Here is a 20,089-nt window from a genome sequence, read left to right as displayed (position 1 = left end):
AGAAAAATTAGCCAGCTGAAACATTTAATGAAAGTATTATTTTTGGTCAGGCGTGTTTCTCCCCCCCACCCCCCCCAGTCTATTATCTGTTTGTCATAATCTGTAAATCAACATGTGGAGCAGATGAGTTCAGTCCCTCAGAATATATTTACCAAGTGCCTCTGTTGCCACTGTATTTGCAGCACCAAACCAACTTTGAGCTGTCAATTTCACAACATGCCAACAAACCGATCTCTGACTGGCACAGACGGGGTTTCGCCTTTTTCTGTGCCGTTTCTCAACAACACACACACACACACACACACACACACACACACTTACAAACAGACACAGACACATTTCCACTCAGTCAGTGCCCTCTTCAGAATGTGGCCCAGTGTGACAGGGTCAAATTTTGAGAAGAGGCGCCGGCCGTGTCATTGACCCTGACCCTGCGGAGCGTTAACCGGTGGGCTAGTTGGGGGGACAGGCATGACATACATCCGCTGTCTGATTCAGCCTTGTGTGTGTCCATATATCACACAGACACCTCAGAGCTAGAGTTCTTGGCTGTACTCCACTCACTTCTATTGTTTTCCAAAGACAACCACCTGGTGGCAACCTGGGGAAACAACTAATCCATCCTCATTCTGTCCACAAATAGGCTGTCTAGAAATAAAAATAACAACAGACCACAGGGTCCGTGGGGCTTGAGTTGCCAAACTATATTCATGAGTCTGCCCTCAGAAGCACTTCCCGTCAACTTTTTCACTCTATTCTCGTCTGACCCCCCGTAGTTAGACTCAATGGGGAAGGGCTGTCAGTTCAAAACAATGTGACTTCGGAGTGAACGCTTGACTGAACTGGACTGGGGATGGAGGGCTTTGTTTTTGTGTGCCTGTGCATGTGACAGGAATATCAAACCCACAAAGGAAGAATTTAACTCGTCTTGTCTGAGAGCTCGTACAAAATACACAGAGAGAAAAGTGCAGAGAATCTGCGGCTGCTGAAGCCCAGGACAGCCACGCTGACTTTCTCCCTCTTTTGCATCAGATGTAAGACACATGTGAGCATGTCAGAGTAAGCACAGTTAAAAGCACGGATGGTGGCACAAGTGCAGACACAAACAGCGAGACGTGAATTCAGAGACGCGCTCCCCAGGCAGCAAAACACATGGAAATCACAAGCACGTGAGATGTGACGGACTGGAAACTTAATATGGAAAACTCACCATGTCTGCAGATCCACAGGAGCAGAAGAACCCAAGGGATCATGACTAGGGAGCGCAGAGGGCAAAACCTACAAAAAACAGTGGGCGAGTGTGAAATTGAAGTTGGCAGGCACAAACACATGCACGGGATGAAACAGTGCTCCTCTGTGCTGTAAGGAAAGGGGGGTGGGGGGGGGTTACTGATGCTACAGTCCCTCAGTGGCGTCTCCTTTTACCAGTGGTAAGCTCGTAGTCTGTCTCCGGTCCTTCTCTTCCTCTGATGCCTCTTCTTCTTCTTCTTCTTCTTCTTTATCTTCTTTTTCTTCTGTGCGTCTCTTGACTTTTTGTGTCACTCTTCTGCCAGCGGTCAGCTCTGCCACACACACACACACACACACTCTTGTTGATGTGAGCTCATAGACTTTGTGCGTCTTCGCTGCTGACACTGTGCATGCACAAGCTCACTCTGTCTCTCTCGCTCGCACGGTTTCTCGTCGCCCATCCATTCTCAGTCTCTTTAGCCCTCACTTGCCCCCCTCCTTCTCTCTCTCTCTCTCATCCTCTCCCTCTCTTTCTTGCTCAACCACTCACATAGCAGACACAGTGAGGGGATAGAGCTCCTTGACTAGACTCCTCCCTCCATCCCTTTCTCTCTCTCTCTGCCTCTCAGTCTAGCTGTCTGGTTGGCTGTGGCTGAGTGTGAGGCTGGGAAGCTCGGGTCCTCGCTCTGGGAATGAAAGCTTCCATGAGAGGAAACAGAGAGAGCGCAGTCCCAATTAGAATGAGAATAGGAGCGACTTGGCCTCTATAGCTACAAATAACACAGACATTCTCTAAACAAAAAGTGCAGATTTACCTCCTCCCTTTTCAGACCCTTGCCTCGTTTTAGATTCTATGGGTGGCACTGAATTGCGCAATCCATCAGCTGCCTTTTCCTGGGAATGGATAAAGACCACATTGGTATTCAAGACCAAAGATGTAGAATTCATTAGTTTTCAATTTTTATTAGGAGGTACATTAGATTCACAGTCACTCACTCAAGGAGGCATAATGCAAGACGCTATAAAATGCTCGAAATGCACCACATGTTTACTAACAATTTTTCTAGCATTTGCATGTTAAATATTTAAAAAGGGCCACTTTTTATCTTGTGTTTCATGTCCACAGTAAAGTAAGCCCTTACTTCTACTTCATCGATTGGATTTTATTCCTTCTAAGAATCATGAATAAACATGATGTCCTAACATTATTAATTTGTTTTCTCATTGTAACATCTGTTGTAGGAAAAACAGGTTATGTTAGGTTTAATTTTCTCATGGCAGGCATAAACCAGAACAATCGATGTGCATTCATACAGCATAGCAACACCAGCTGAGAAAGTAGAGGGTTTAATTCACACTATGCAGAATATTGCTCTGGATAAAGTAATTATAGTCTTTGAATTTTTATTTCAACCTGCAGTCTTTTCACAGCAACCAGAACAAATACAGCTGAATGTTGAAATATCTGAATATCTGTATTTGCACAAGCATAACAATAACCACATCTCTTAGGTCAGAGCTGGCACGGTCTGAATGGGTATGAATGGTGTGTGTGTGATAGAAAAAGCTTGGTGTGAATGGTACCAATTCAATTAAAGCCCTTTGAGTTATCACCAAGAGTAGAGAAATGTTATATGACTTACTAGCTCACAAGGCTGGGAACCTACCCTCATGTTTACACAGACACCAACATATTACGCAGCAAAACAAAGTTAAAGTTGCCACTTTGACTAAAAACTAACAGCTGTTTATACAATCTAGTGCGTGTTAATAGTCTGATCATTAGATGCAGTTTGTGCATCTGAGACTGAAACACAGCTGGCCAGACATTCATCATTTCTACAATCAATAAGTTGGAATTAGATATCATAAATACTTAGTGATGCTTCATCTCTTAACGAAGGATAGTCAGCCAACATGAGTGCTGCTCCGAAAAGTGCATCAGATCAGAAGAGATGATAAGTAGAGACTTAAAGGAATACTTGACCGATTTGCATGTAGCTTTCTATGACTAGAATAGGGGTAGTTTTTTTGGAAAAATTGTGCTTCCCAACCGCCAACACATTTTAAAAAAATACTACCCCTATTCTAGGAATACAAAGCTAAATGCAAATCGGTGAAGTATTCCTTTAAGTCTCACTCATTTGACACATTTGAGTAAAAAAGTTTAATATATTATTTATAATAAAAAAACATTTAGTTTATTATGATTTATGCCTGTAGGACAAAAAACTATTTTACAAATCTGAGGTAACATTATACACAATCATAGTATGTGCGATACCTGATTTGACTTTTGAATTTAGAGACTCCAAATCTGCATGTTATGATTGACATTAAAGTCCGGACTGCAGGGTCGGACTGTCTATGAATATAACATGTACAGTAAAGCTCAGTAACTCCAGATCAGAGCTCGGTTAATGACACAGTAAGAACTGCATGTGGGCCTTGTCTCCTTCATATCAGTTTAATCCTTCCCTTTGACCTCCTAATCTAATCAAAGAGCCAGAGGATGGCAGGTGGTCTTTTCATCAGTGAAACCAACAACTACACACAAAAACAACTCCACTGTGGCGGAACCAGGGAAACGCTGATTTGTGCCCCTATTAAGAACGATGACAGAGCTTAGTACTTGTAGAGTGAGCAGTGACAGTAAATGAGGTAAACACATCTTATGTCAAATGCCCACAATCCTTGACAATCCTTGTACGATGAAACCTTAGTCTGGAGTTTCTGACTTATTCTGTCACAGTTGAGGACAATAAACTGAGCTCAAGTCATTTGGTTTGTTGCTATGTTATTAATATTATAAGAATAAAGTCATAAATATTATTCAAGCAAAATCTCGGATGATCAGCCGCAAACCTGCGTCAAGATGGCATCTTATAAGATCATGACTCTATTATCTTAATATTACGACTTTATTCTCATAATATTAGGATTTTATTCTCGTAATATTACAACCTTATTGTAGAATTCTTCACTTTGGCCCTAATATTCCGTCGTAATGCTTCCCCAAGAGGTCACCTGAGGCTAATTCAAAATGCATGTGCTTTCTTTTAGCTGCAACCTGTTTCACTGATAATGGACACCCTAACAATAACCGCAAAAGAAGACGTTCATTGTGCAAATCCCAGCGACTGCAGTCAAAAAACGAAATGGAAAGAGTTAAAAATCAACAACAACAACAATTTGTTGCATTTTAATACCCTTACACAGGCAGAGGGGAAACATTAGAAGATGTGAGGTCTAGCAAAGGACTCAAACACTGTTAAACCCACAGTGCACCCACAGGGGGCATAATCTTAAATGACTTGAGGAGAAAGGGAACTCTTCTCAGATTTAAGAGCCTCTTTATGCCAGCTACAACCATAATCTACAGTCAAAAGGACATGCTCGGAAGACAGTGAAAGCGGGCTAAAACAAAATGAAGATATAACATTTATCGGTGAGTGCTGCCTGTAAATCATCCAAACTATTCACTGCAGGTCATTTCTTAAACTGTGACATATTATAAAAGTTAGAAGGTCATTCTGTACTGAGCTAATACTTGATTTAAGATACTTTATATGCACTTCATATGTATTCATGAGAAACCCTGCTATTACAAGGGTGCCCTCCCATTATATTAATGATCTATGGTATCAATATCCATGCTAGTATTTCAGTAATGGGTATTGCTTCTCAGTGGCGTATAATACAGTTATCATCTTATCATAAATACTCATCTTGTTTGGAATGACAACTTATTACACAATGTATTAACGCCAGATGTTTATCATGAACAAATGATTGGAATTGTTTAGGTTCAATTCAAATAGTGTGATTTTCGATAATAATCAGACACCAGACTCAAAGTAAAGCATTTCCTTTAAAAGTAGAACTGCAGATGGGTAACACTGTGAGACAAGATGGACAGTTAAAAAAATAATCAAAATTGATGCGGCAGAGCCAGAGACATCGGCCTTTTTATTGCATGCATTTTTCTTCCTTGTCAAACTTGTCTTCAGAACAAACCAATGCTGACTTAAAGCAATTTATCAGATTTCCTTCAGCGTCTTTATCCTGTTTTTTTTTTAACCTAAGCAGTAGTACTTCACACTCTGTGTTGAGCATGAACCAGCGTGGCTCGTGCAGTCATTACAGCCAGTGCTGCTTCAGTACCACTGGACCGCTCATGAATAACAGCAAATGCAGCTTTGATGGCGGTTCATCAATTGCAGATAAATCGACGGATAAACCCATGTCAGCCTGGCCGGGAAAAGACACCGACTGTTTAGCCATCATTGTGGCGTTGACACTGAAAAGCTACTACTGCTATACACCAATTACATTACCCAGGTGTCCGACCACTCGTTTCAATGGTTCCATTTCAATTAAACAGAACAAGTTTATGAATCATGTTTATATTTATCTATTTCTAACATTTCATTTTTGAAACAAAATGTTTCTTTGACTCGAGACGGCTGGGTGGGCCAGGGAGTAATGTCCGCCAAGGCCCATTACTGGCTACACTGCTGGCATGAATATGCTAAAAAAAAAAACTAAAAATGCCCTTTCAGTGAACATGAAGAGATCACTTTGCAACTGCTAAATGGTGATGGTAAGGTGAACAACACTTTTGGCACATGTTGTGTGCCAAAACGTGATCAACTGCCAGAAACAGGTTGACGGAAGCTTGTTTTCTTTGTCAAAAAAACACATGACATGACATGAACCAAGGAGGGAACATTACATTTTGGAGCAGATCCATGTTAAAGGCGATGGTTTTTCTTGCCTTTTTAAGAGTGCAATATATGGCATTTAAACACTGCAGTGTCGTACGTTTGGTGATTTTTCTTGTTGATGTTATTCATTTGCCTCTGTTTGCTCTTCCTGAACAGAAACGATGTAACATGTGTTGTATACCGTGTCCTTCATCTGAAAACAGGCTCTGTCAATCAATATCTGACCTGAATGGGGGTGTTTTTTGTTTGCATTGTCAGTGGAGGGGCACGCAGGGGCAACAAGCTTTTATCCTGTCAAACTGCTGCACAAGCAGTAGAGTTTGCTTCTTACACTTTAGGTGGCTGATTCTTTGAGTTTTCAGTCTGTCTCCAAACATACTTGCAGCCATCTTACTTCATAGTGCAATGTTGCAGCACAGGAATGGTTACTCTTTGTTATTAACACCTTTTTGGTTAATAAACACACTTTGCTGCATTAAAACCAGACCACGATCTTTCCCTCAAATTATCCAAGCGCTGTGCCTGAACATGCATAAAAATAATGTAATCTAATAATGTGGAGACTACACCGCTGGACATTGTACAGCAAGATCATGTGTTTTGGTCTAATTCTGTGTACAGCCACAACGACACACATTACATTTAATGTGGTCACATAATGTTCCCTACAAAACACATTTGCTGCTGCAATTTAGTAAAAGATATAAATACATAATTTCTAGTGGTGTGATAACTACAACTGGAAATCAAGGGGAGACCAAAAATAAAGAAAAAGAAAACTGCTGCTTGCTGTGACGAGAACTGCAAACATCCATCCACTTACATACAAATATGTATATATATGTATATCCCCTAAATTCAGTTTTGGTTAAGCAGGGTTTAATGTAGCACAAAGCCCCAACTTTATTAACATGCGTGTGAAGCATCCGAACCAGGTCTTATCATTTAATGCAATGTAAAGCATTACGCTGGTGTAGGTTGTACCACAAGGATAATGGGCTGTTTTTTTTTTTATATATTAGTACGACTTATAAGACACAGGATTATTCAGCGCTGCCAGCAGCTCCTTTTCAAGTTAGAAATGGCAATACATCTTATTTATCCAGTACCTTCTCAAGCCTGCATTTCAGAATTCAATGAGCACATCTTGCACCACACCACAGAACAGCAGCTGCTAACTAATTTAATTAATTTGGTTGGCTTACAAAGTGACCTTTGAAACCTGAAGGCTTAAAAATTACTAGAAAATATTGGGAAGCAATCCAAACCTAAGAGCAGAGAAGAAAATCCAATTTGGAAGACGTGAATATATCGTCATGGCGCTGATTTGTTTTAATTGTTGAAGGAAAATGCAATACATGGTATGGATTAAAATAACAATTAGTAAGCAAAGTAACACCGGAATTGTAAGTTTTGTAACAATATGGCTGTCACTGGCAAATTTGAGCTTTACCACCCAACAGCTTGCTTTTTTTTTTTTTTAACTCACTTCCACCGTGAAATCTTCATCCTCCTCCCTGTCACTACACCAGATGAAGTGTACAATCTCAATCTCATACTCAGAAGATGACACATTAAGATGATGGACAGACAGTCTGTTCTTGAGGTAAATAGAAAGTGACATATCCCTCTATTTCTCTTGGGCCCGCGCATCCGCTGTTGAGACACCGAAAGGTCTGGAACACAGACGTGTGTGTCCCATTGTGCAAGAGTATGTAAAGTGTGTGTTACTACCAATTTGTATTTTGAAATTAGCAAATCAGCCAGTTGTCTTTCAGGGAAGGACATCCACTCAATATTTGTCAGTCAAAAGATTCCCGAGAGACACTGCATCTCAAGCCCCGATGCCTCCGACTCTCATTCTAATCAAGTCTGCAAAGTGGCACAGCAGAGAGCCTGAATGAATAGAATTAAACAGCACAGCAAGGTGTTGCATGGAAGCTGGAAGAATGACAACATTTCTCTTTTATTCAGAACGCTTTCTGAAGACAAGGACATCCGCTGCGAGGCAGAGAATGCTGTCTATCTGCAGTCGTATACATTTGATATAATTGTATAATTTAATCAGGTAATACTTTGTAGCACCACTAGTCTTTTATTGCAAATGCATTAAAAAAAGAGCAAATAATAGCAGCTTCATATGACTGCAAACATTTTTGCTGTATTGTACTCTTTATTCAAAAAGCTTCATCTTTAGTGATGTCTCCCCTACATGCAACATCACTTGCCCTTCTTGGGGAAGAGCTCTGCTGACTTTGCTGATATGAAGTTAAGACATAATCATCCTTTGAAATGAAGTGCGACAACAGCTGCAAAACAGAGGAAGACTGCAGAAGCCATAGCTGCAGACCTGCTCAACATTAAATACACCTTAAAACAACTGTTTGCTGAATTTAAGGAAAACAAACACACAGTTGTTCACGTCGGAGTCAATGCGGTGCATTTCGGTAAACATGTCCTGTCGTAACCCTAAGCGGAAACTGAAAACTGGGAAAGTGTTGTAGACTAGAACCTGCTTAAGCTCAGCGCTTTTCTCTGACTCAGTCAAGTTCACACAGCTACAGGGCAGCTGGGTCATTTGGCTGTCCCTGATTTGAATTTCGTCTTCATTGCACCATGGAAATGAGGTTATGCCTGTATGCAAAGCAGTGGATAGATAGATATAGATTTGTTTGCCTTGCTCATACGGAGCTAGGTAAAGAGCAAAGGTCAGCAGAGTGCACCTTAAGGAAGCTTGGGATCACAGGTCCTTGCATAAGTCAAGCTGGACTCACGTTGTAATATGGGATTGGGAGCATGTTGTTTTACATCTAACAGATTTGACCATTGACATCTTCATTGCTTGCGTTACCGCTACCGCTTCTGTTGCTTTGCCAAGTTCTGTGGTAATAAAGGCAATATGTTGCAGTAAGGACACTTCATATGTCCATGAAAGAGAAACAACAGGAATAAAGTAGGAAATTATAAAAATCATAGTCAGAATTTCTTCATGACCCCACTTTTGAGCAGCTATATGAGCCAAAGCTTGTGTTTGTGATTAATATGTAATTACATATGGATGCACTTTTCCCGCACAGACATTCGTGCATGGTGCTTCAGGGTTCATCTCTGAAGGAGCATTCCAGCAGAGGATGCAGTATGTCGGTATGAACTAGGAGAGCATAAACATCAAAAATACAAAAAAAAATGCTGATGTGCAGAAGAGAAAACGGCAAAGTATGCTGATTCAGCCCGTTATTAGTGTATATTAATAATATTCAGCTGTAAGTCTATGCCAGTGGTCTTAATTGAAAATTCAGAGTCTGAGCATCCAATATGCCCATAGCCAAGCTTTTACCATCATAAACAGATTGCTCTGGAGAAAACGTGAAGCCCATAAGAATATGATATGCCGCGAGGTTTACATTTAAATGCATTCCCGGCTGCAATACAACGCCGGCACTTCGTCAGGACGATGAGAACATGTGATTTTCATATGAATAGTTCATACGACAAGACCATGTCACAAGTCTCTGATTGAAACGAGCATTTCCTCCTCCCATCTGGTCCGTCCCTAACATTGCATTGTTAAATGTAAGGAATTCAACGCACAAACTGTACCATCGTACAATATGGCAACATAAGAAATATTAAAAACAATATATATCTTCAATTTAATTTCAATAACTGGCTTATAATGGATGACATTTTTCCATTTACGAAGTTTGAGGAAAACATCTGTATTGAAAGTAAACACATGAACCAGAAGTCTAAGCACCGTTACTTCTTTCATCATTTTCTCAATGCCAGTAATGCTGAATTTAACGTCTCTTCCACATTAGCACAGATGCTTTGTGTCAACATTTATCCTGGCATCACACACCTTGCACATGGCTGCTGGCTTATTCACACTCTGTACAGGTGCCTGTGACTTTTATAGTTATAGAGTTATATTGTGCATACTCGTGGGGGAGCTTACATTCAGCTTGCAATGCTTCCCCAACGTCTGTCCACCAAGTCAAGTCCTATGAGGTTGAGACACAAGTCAAGTCTGAAGTCACTGTTTGCGCGACTTAAACGCCGCTCGAGTCCCAATCTATGACATTAAATCGATGTAGTACAACAATCCAGCTCAGACTACACAACCGTTGGTGCTCGGGGGGGGGAGCTCAATACTTTGCTCAATAGTGTGGGAATGTAAGCATCTCTTGCTGTGGCCAATTAACACCATTCACGTGAGATCGTATGTGCAAACTTCACAGGAGCACATCTGATTCAATACCAAACCCACACAAAGATTACTCACAGGTGAACAGACAAAGCCACACTGCGCACAGACACACATGCTGTGACTTGTTTTAATCAATGGCGTTATTTACACCACTGCAAGTCAATAACTTAAAGTCTAAACATAAATTGTGATGATGTTGAGATAATAAGAATAATTCAACACCCAACACATTTCTCCCACACAACCAGATTCTTTCCGCGTCTTTCCTCATTTTAGTTATTGTTTGACCAACTGGTCACTCACTGACGTAACTGCACTGAAAAAAAACGGAATCATGACACAAAAAGGCTCTAAAAACCTTGGACAGAAAAAGTTTCTCATCTCGCTGCTGCCGTATCGTGATCGTGAGGTTCCCCACAGACGCACCACCGCTCTACATACATCACTTTCAAAACACATCTGTTTTTGAAACGATGACTACGAGCAAGCCAGAAGGTCACATCTACATTACATACAGTACGTCCTAATGTCGCCTACGTCTGTTGTGTAATGTGCTTACGTCGACATCCACGTACACTAACTTGATGCACTACTGTAGTAACTTGGATCCACAAAGTGAGAGACACTCTCCAGTATCTGGCACAGTTTATTCAAGAAAGTTACGCCAGCAGTTACATGATCTCTTTTCTAGCACAAGTCTGTCTCACAAAAACACACTTTAACTATTCTGGCTTGTCAAAAGTAACATGTTTTTTTATATTTCTTATGTGTGATCTGGTCTAAAAATGTATTTGTGAGGTGTGACCCTGTCCCAGTCTTTACTGCTGTCAGTGTTCATATGTTTTGTTTTCCGTCTTATTTGTTGTAGTCTTTGTTATTTTACGTTGCTGTTTTGTGGTGCCATCAACCTGCCAAGGGACTGAAGATGGAAATTTGCCACTGGCTATAAGCTTGTAAATTTACATGAAAATATCTACTAATATGCATGGTCCCTATTTTAAATAAAAAAAATAAATGAATAAAATAAATAAAACTGGCTTATAAACAACCGAAACTGTAATCACAGCTAGGGATATTTTCTGCAGCGTACATATACATAATGCATACATGCACCACATACTACGGTATTCTTGTTTTAGTAATTTGTGTCATATTCTACATTTTATACATAATAAAGGCACTTTAATTCTTGCACATGTATTGCGACTGTTCTGCACTTTTCTTATTTTGGATTGCATTTGTTGTTGACATAATTGTGTATTGTTGATGTTGTATATTATTTTACCAAGGGACTGTGGATGCAATTTAGCAGACAAACACAGCAAGTAAACATGGTTAGGTGCTAGCCTTGTCCCATGTGTGTGAGTTCTCTCTGGGTACTGTGGCATCCTCCCACAGTCCAAAGACATGCAGATGGGGTCTAGGTTAAATACGACTCTCTATGAATATAAGAGTTAAAGGTTGTTTGTCTCTGTTGGCCGTGAGATGGATTGGTGACCTGTCTATGGTGTACCCCACCTTTTGGCTGGATCAGGTAGAGTAGCCTATAATATACATCCAATGTGGCAAACTGGTGGCCCGTGGGCCACATGTGCCTCCCCAATCAATTGCATATGGCCCATCACCACTTGTGGAAAATGTGGACTGTGACCTCCTCTTCCTTTAAACACAGTGGGTGTGGCTGAGGTACAGCTGCAAGCGTGGTGATAGAATATAGACATGATAGAATATTTAATATGTTCATTAGCAATATTTTATTATAATAATAATAATAATAATAATAATAATAATAATAACAATAATAATGAGACACTTGGCTGTAATTAATTATTAAATGTATTACATTCAACATTGAATTAAATACAGACATATATACAGAGATATACAGACATATATAATATTGTTGCTGTTTTAATTTTGCAATAAACTGTTTATTGCAAATTACGATGGAACATTATGTTAGAGTTTTAAGCTCACACTGCAAACCTGCTACTGAACACTTTGCCCACTATTTTCCCCTAGACAGGCCCCCCTTGACCAGACTAAACACTCATTGGTCCCCAGGTCATTTGAGTTTGACACCACATAGTGCGTACACAAACAAACTAGAAAGTCAACAGATGGCTTGCAATTGCTAGGTTGCATAAAAATAAACAATAATAATAAAAAAAAAATCAAAGTGCCATCTGATTAGTGGATCAAGATTAGTAACTAATATCCACAATTGTTCAAGTGCTCTTACCAGTGGCTGTAGAATGTAATTAAAGGGCGGTAACATGAACTAATAACCTAGTCAGTACATGATATTGAATTGACACAATGTGCACTTTCTCTGACCTCCACAGTCACTGTTTACACTGCACTTGAAAAGGTTAATCGTGTTTTCAAAGTAAGCATTCTCTGCAGTATGAAGGATGCCAAAAATCTCTTTGGCAGCTGTGGAGAATCCTGTGAAATTGTGTCTTTGTTACACTTTAACCTCCTTTTCCAACAAATCTATCCACCTTTTTTTCTTGCAGTTTCCTATGAGGCCTTTGTGAAAAAAGGGTAAGGTGAGTTTATTCATCCCTGTAGTTAGATGTGTTTTGCCGTAAAAAAGGAGGAAGGCATCCATATTACAATGAGACAATGAGTAAGCTAAACAAGCACACAAAGGTGGACATAGACAAGTACTCACAAGGGTTAAAACATAATAATAAAAGAAAAGGTCACTCATCCAATGAATAAGATGAAATAAATAAGTAAGTTAAAAAACAAGGACTTAAAATCTCAGACGAATTATCAAACTTATTTTTATGTTTCTGTAATGGTTAATACACCAGTATAAAGAAGCTCTTTAAGCAAAATTATATTTTTAATGTCAAAATATAATTTTCTTTGTAAAGCAGTACATTTTCAAATGTACTGTTTTTGCAAAAGAGACAGAAAAGAATAGTAAAGCACATCATTATTTCTTGATTAAGATGTCAAATTATAGTTATTTACTTGCATAACAGAAAAAAAATCATTTCTGACTGTAATAGTAGCCCTTGCATCAATTTCCCTTGTCCTTTCCCTTGACCTTGAAGGGTAATTATTGTGGGAAGATGTATTTGTGTGAAAGAAAAAAGAAGCATACAGTGGTCCAGTGAGTGAGTGAGTGAGTGGTGCAGTGATAATGCTCATGGATGTGAATGAAGAGTGAAAAACACAGCACAGCAGTGGACAAAAGCCCAACAACAGAGAGTAGCCTGTAGGTGACGTCCTCAACTCCTCGCATTAAAGCTATAAAACCAATATAATGCTTGAATGCCTGTATTTAATATGCATCACTTTCAAAAGACAACAATTCAATTTGTTGGTCTCTAGCCAGGTATGTTAAGGTACTGATATGAGGAAGTAAACACAGAGAAGCTGGAAGCAATTACCTACATCATTAGCAGTATATTAACTTATACTTATGCATTAGCGGAAATGTATTTTGTTTTGTTGTGACGTGTGGATACAGTATATGGTCTATGGATTACTCTTGTGAGGAAGAAAGAAAAAGGTTTGGCAAGGCTACGAAATCCTACATAGCAGGTGATTACTCATGAAATTATAATGGTCAAATCAATATAGTGTATGCTTTGAATTAATAATACTACTGATGATATAGTCTGCGTTGCTAAAGTAGGGTTAGCATTAACTTTTCATGAGTTACTCTTTCTTCATGCAACTGCAATGGGCATTAATGGGACTATGTCCATTGAAGGCTTTTATGTGGGTCAGACTGTGTTTTCATGTCACAAGCCCTGACTGCAAGTTTTGATTAATGGCCCAGGGAGTGTCACACTGACCTGAGATAAAAAGGTGTTCATCATGTGTGAGGGATGGAGCAAAACACTGGAGTCCATGCACTACATGGATTTCTGCTACTGCTATGCCATTCGTCTGAGATAAAATAAAGTACAACACTCACTGGGTAAAAGCTCACTTTGACGCATTCGACATGAACCAAGATGTTACAGTATGTGGGATGATTGTAGAAATATACGTATGTATGTGTGTATATATATATATATATATATATATATATATACATACGATGTGGGATGTTTGATTCCTTCTGTCTTACATTACAGTATAATCGCTTTCTGCAAATTAGCCTTATAATAGCGTGTGTTTCAAGTGCTGATGACTTATTCAAAGAGACGACTCTCCTCTCTCACCACAAAAAAAGGGGGAAAACGGGAAAAACACTTGAGCACTGAGTGACACTTCAATTAGCCTTTTGTCCTCCACTACTAATAATTGATTAGTAGATTATGAGCCACGTAAAGGACAAGGCAGGCCATTAAAATATCCTCAAAAACCCACAAGATTTACTGTGGGCTGTAGATTCTACTTGTACTTGCTGAGAGTCACAGGACGACTATCCCCCCCCCCCCACACACACACAAACCCCCGCCGCCCTGAGATGAAATAAAAGCTATCTTGCTGTAATTGCAGAGGAAAAATGCATTCACCAGTGTCAGGAACACTTTATGTGCCCCCTAATTTCATTCAGCTCTTTCTTCAATTGCAAGGCCTCACACAGGGGCCCTCATCCATTTCGCTCAGCTCTCTTCAGTATAATGTCGCCGTGGATACAGATAACCAAATTATGTAGACACGGCGTTGTGAAATTGCAATCAGACGACGAGAAATTTGACCAAATTATCCAACAATTTATGTCTTCAGAGGGGAAAAGAAAACTCTGTGATTAGCTTGGTGTCTACATGATGTGCTATTGGCTTTTTTATTGTATTGGATTCATAATTTATGAATTAAACAAATGTTGGATGAAATAAGCTGCAATTTCAAGATGAGATGACATGAGTTAAACATAGTTTAGTCAGACATCCAGTTCCAGTATAATCATGATTGCTGATTTGAAGGTATCACTCAATGTTTAATGTTTGGTTCATAGTATTATTCAACATTCTATTACACGATTAGCAGTTTGGTCAGGCATAACCAATACAAACATGTCTAATTCTGTTCATTTTAGGCAGGGGAACAGTCTTTAATTCCAGTTAAAAAGAAAATGAATGAAACAGAAGTCCCCTCTCTAACATGTCAATAAGAGTTTATTGTTCAGAAATAAAGTGGAAGGTTTCCTGGTAATGTCACTTTCTTTAGCAGAATGTGAATGTTCTGACCATGAAGGCTCTGCATTGTGAGCTTGTGCACAGTGAACCGTGCTGAACAAAGGGAGCATAATCTTTGAGTGACATAACTGGGTTGTGTCTAAGTCCTCATCTTCATTTGTGATGCATGTCTTTGTCGCGCTGACTGGTCCGAGCAGACAACAAGCACATTGACCGTTTAGTCTGAGCGAGCCTCCGAGTCATTCTGTCCACCATTTATGAGCAAACCAGTGTTTCCGCTTCTGCCCACAAGGAAAATGCGGCGACTGTGATGTGAATGGCAGCATTCAAATGTCCTTCCTAAACCCCACAGCATTAAATGTATGTTGGCTAGACCACAACATTCATTTGTTGCTGGTTAGACCTCTAACACAGTATATCCAGATATACATTGTAATGTTTGTGTGTGTGTGTGTTTATACCCAAAACAGATTTCACACACTTGGAAAGTATCTTGGAAAATCTCTTATCTTATCTCATCCTTAACTTTTAGGTTGTATTGCTGGAAAGCAAAGTATCAGCTGGAGTGTACTAGGGCCGGGTAACGCATGTGTGTAAACACTGGTAATTAGTATGTGCGCGTGCAATTAGTCTGTCCCTATCAAGCTTGATTTGTGATGTTGGTGGACCATCAAGGAGCAGCAGGGAGTCTGTTAGCATAAACTTGCTTAAGTAAATTGGGGCAGACATGTTTCATCTACTCACTAGGAAGTCAAAAAAAAATGTGGTGCATGGTGTTTATATGAGCATGGCTGGATGTACAGTTGGTTCCTATTGCAATTTGTCTAAACTTTGTTGCTTTATTTATTTGCAAAAAAAAAGAAAAAAAAAAGGACTTGTTGGATGTCTTCCATCACTTCATTCTGGCGTCTCCTGACAGATAGTTATATTTATGGCGGTCACCACATTTTAAGCAGACTCTGCTTCACTGTGACCAATTCAATGATAGCATCTTCTATCAGAATTGTTCATCAGAGAACCAGGACCAAGTTTTTCTTTAAAAAAAAAATGCATCTCTGTGATAACAGACCTGATTGGTGGAAGCTTGCCAGGAAATTGCTTTTTAAGCACAAGTTATCCGCCAAGACATTTGAAACATGTCTGGGGATTTATCTATGCAAGTTTGACTTGATTTTCCTCTTCAGACGTCTTATTATGTTATTTGTGATGAACCACTGTCACCTTCTCATTTTATGAGAGCCTCTTGATGTATTGGAAAAGAAAAAATCAATATGGCGCAGTTTCTTTAAGGCGTCTTTTCTATGGGTTAAGGTAGGGATGCACTATATTACCCGATATGCCGATATATTGGGAGCACTTGGGGCGATTATGGATACCGCCGATATATACGTCTTTCCTGAGACGTCATTTAGTCTCTTCTGTAGTGAAATGAACATTAACATTTTCGTACACATGTCGCAGCAGATATAAAATATCTTTATATCCGATAATTCATTTTGAAGCCAATATCTCCTGATACCAATGTCGTGTCAATAATATGGTGCATCCTTATACTAAGGAGTCATATGAAGTGTTGGTGCAGTAAATCCTGATTCATTCACCAGAACAAACTGCCGGTGAAGACCAAACATGATGTTTCACAGACATATATTTCAGGAGCAACGTCTAAACCTGACACCCATCGATTCCTGCTCCAAAAAAACATAAAGATATGCAGTATAATAATAATAATAATTGGAAAAAAACGAGACTGATTTACATTTAAATGGAAAAGCGCTATCATTTTAATAATGATGTTCTCTAATCCAGCTCCAGCCATCACCCATGGAGGTTACATTTTTAAATAATGCATGCACAAAATCGAAAGATCCAATTTTTTTGAGTATCTTCCGGGATCTAAACCCTGCTCTTGGTCGTTGCTTTCTTTCTTTGAAGATAGCGAATGAGAAGGAATAGAATTGGGAGGTGTGGCAGGGAGTTCACACAATCTCGTTCAGGTTCACCGACACATCGCAAAACACAGCAAATTTAATACCTTCTTTTTATCTATTGTGCATGCAGTAGTGAAAGGGAGGACTTGCTGTATGTCAAGTCTTTATATTTAGGTACTGTGGTGTCTTTTGGCATGTGTGTGATCTAATTCCCTGTGGATTATGCGGAAGACCTGTTTTTTTTTTTTTTTAAACTGATTAAAAACAAACAAACATAAAACATCCCTGACACTTTATAAAATGCTGACTACAAAATACGAGACGTTTAGATAGTTTGTCTGACTAGCGAGATAAATTAGATTTTGTTAGCCCAGGCTTTGTTTAAAGCAGCTTAATCATTACTACATGTGAATTTGCATATCTCCAAATAAGCAGTAGTTTTCAACATTACATTGGTTATGATGTCAAATTCTGATATGGTGTAAGTTGACTTCTTCTTCTGTGCACTATATACACTCACATTTATTCAATGTTTTTGAGTACTAAAAGAAACAATAAGGGACCTATTCTGTCCATTTGACCATGTTCCACTTGTTGTTTCCATCCCAGGCAGTTTACTGATTATACAATATAGGCACCAGCTCAGGGGAATCATGGGAAATGTAGGTAAACTATATGTGCCATGATCCTTTAGTTACCTTTTGCGTCCACTGTGGCTGATGTTAAGCAAACAGTTACAATGAGAGTTTAGACTTTAAAGATGCAATGTAAAAATACAGGGTTCAAGACGAGAAAGAAGCACATTCTTCAGCGGATTAAATCGTTTTCATTCTTTAACTGAACAATATTACTGTTCTGTCTTATAATTTGTGGGAGTTTTTTGGGGGAATGTAACTACCAAAAAGGGAAAGAAAAACTTCCACCGCATACAGGCTGCATATGAAACATGAGCATAAAACAATATCACAGGTTTAATTACAATGAAACAATGACGTTATTGACTATAGAGAGAGCTTGTCAGAAGATTTCTCACTACCATCTGCCACTTTCTTTTTTTATGGGAAATGAGCATACAATACCCAGGGGTTTGACAAGTTAATTAACCAGGGATTTACTGTACCCTCCATAGTTTTATTTTCTTTCTTTCTTTCTTTCTTTCTTTCGAATTCTGTGCTATCGCAAAATAAATGATCCACTCCATCAACTGCTTCTATGGCAACGGATCGTCAATCATAATCTCCCTCCATCATGGAATATAATAGTCAAACTCTACAGGAGAGACGAGACCAAGTAGAGCTGACCCCTGTAGCCCACAAGCTACTAATATACAGTAACATCACCCACACAAATTAGCATTTCAGTCAAACTCAAAAACCATGCATTGGCCTAAGCAGCTTCCCTCCGACAGCATCGGTTCAAATCAATACAAAGTTCAATAGTCATGATTGAAGATCCTTGTGCTGTTGCTTCCAACTGTATACAATTCAATATTTTACAGCATGGATTTTGCATTCAAGCCCTGAGCATAACCGGTAAATATGCATGAAGATTGCAAAAAGAAACAACATTGATAAGTTGAAGTTAAGCATGATCAGTGATCAGCGATTCAAATAAGAGATGCCACCACAAGTATGCACACAGCTGTTGCCGTAAGAGGAAGGGGAAGAGAAAAACAACCTTCTTGACCTGACAGGAGAGTCAAACTTCAGTATAAGGTGTAACAGATTCTCCTCACCCACTCATGCACCAGGAGGATTAGCAGATCCAGATGGAAAGAGACTCCACTGAGCAAAGCACTTCAAGTTACAGAATAGTCGTTATTATTCTAAGCCTCGACTTTGTCTGCATTTATTTAACAACTCCACTCACACAGAAGAGAAAACATCATATATGCACCTCGACAGAGTACAAAAGCCATTTAAAGACAACATGTGTTTCTTTCTTTCTTCTTTTTAACTTTCCACCAAACTGTTATTTAAGTGAAACAATAATTGAGAGGTTACAGTGCCAGCAGCTGTTCACAGTGATTGTGGAAGCGTCATGCGAGCATGCTTTTTAACCTTGAAAATGGGTTTAAATTACGGCAGCAGATTTTACACAGTTCAGGGCACATGAGAGTAAACACCTTCAAACTAAGCCTGAATGGCAGCAGAATTGCCTGCTCTGATCTGTGGTGTTATAGTTGCTTACCACTGTTATCACCATCAACCAAGTTTAGAGCCACGCGCCTCTGCCAAGCTGACATCGCAACGTCTACCGGACAGCAAGGGTATGTTATGGGTAATATAGGAGTCAAATGACCTCATTTGTCTTCATTAGATATTTGCTGTGTTCGTTTTTCCCCCTAATTTTACCATTTTACCTTTGTGTTGCTACATTTTATTTCACTCTGCTCACAAACCTTATCTGACTTATAAATACAGCTGTATTGACAAAAGTATAGACACATATTCTGTTATTTAGAGGTCACCAACGGAGAATATTTAATGGCAAATAGAATAAAGATCATTTGAAGCACAGCAAAGCTATTTACAAGGGGGGGGGAAAAAACATCTCTGCACAGTGCAACATAAGAATAACATCACTGCTACCTAGTATGGCTAGTATGGTTTTTTTTCCTCCATAATTTATTGAGCCACATAACTCCTGAATGCCCATCCACAGAAAACCTAGTTGTGCTGATCTGAGTCTATGTTTCATCATAGTCCATATTGTAGACAGTGTAAACATGGGAGAACAGAGGGACACCGGACTCAGTGGACGTGCAGTCCTGACGCTTGTTCAACATAAATCAAAGGAAATCAATGCCAGATCGAGGATTGTGGTGTGCGTTGTGTAAATGAAGCCTGGCTCCTGAATAAGATAATAAAACACTGCCAC

At 39.4% G+C, this 20,089-nt stretch overlaps 1 protein-coding gene across 7 annotated transcripts in view; it reads right to left on the bottom strand.

The window, feature by feature from the left end:
- kirrel3b (kirre like nephrin family adhesion molecule 3b) overlaps nt 1-1,799 on the bottom strand; it is a 146,127-nt gene extending 144,328 nt beyond the window's left edge. For 3 of the 7 annotated variants that reach the window (XM_058633959.1, XM_058633963.1, XM_058633964.1), the window contains exons 1-2: nt 1,426-1,799; nt 1,211-1,278 (exon numbers count right to left, since the gene is read on the bottom strand). In XM_058633959.1, the coding sequence (XP_058489942.1) occupies nt 1,211-1,253 (43 nt within the window). In that variant the 5' untranslated portion in view covers nt 1,254-1,278; nt 1,426-1,799. The remainder of the gene's footprint in view (nt 1-1,210; nt 1,279-1,425) is intronic. The other 4 variants (XM_058633960.1, XM_058633965.1, XM_058633961.1 and 1 more) reach the window with 2 other exon arrangements.
- Nucleotides 1,800-20,089: the final 18,290 nt, after the last annotated feature.

Source organism: Solea solea, chromosome 7 (genome assembly GCF_958295425.1).
Source record: "Solea solea chromosome 7, fSolSol10.1, whole genome shotgun sequence".
NCBI classification, from domain to species: Eukaryota; Metazoa; Chordata; class Actinopteri; order Pleuronectiformes; family Soleidae; genus Solea; species Solea solea.
The sequence above is the reverse complement of the archived record's forward strand: the minus strand, read 5'-3'. Positions and strand labels throughout refer to the sequence as shown.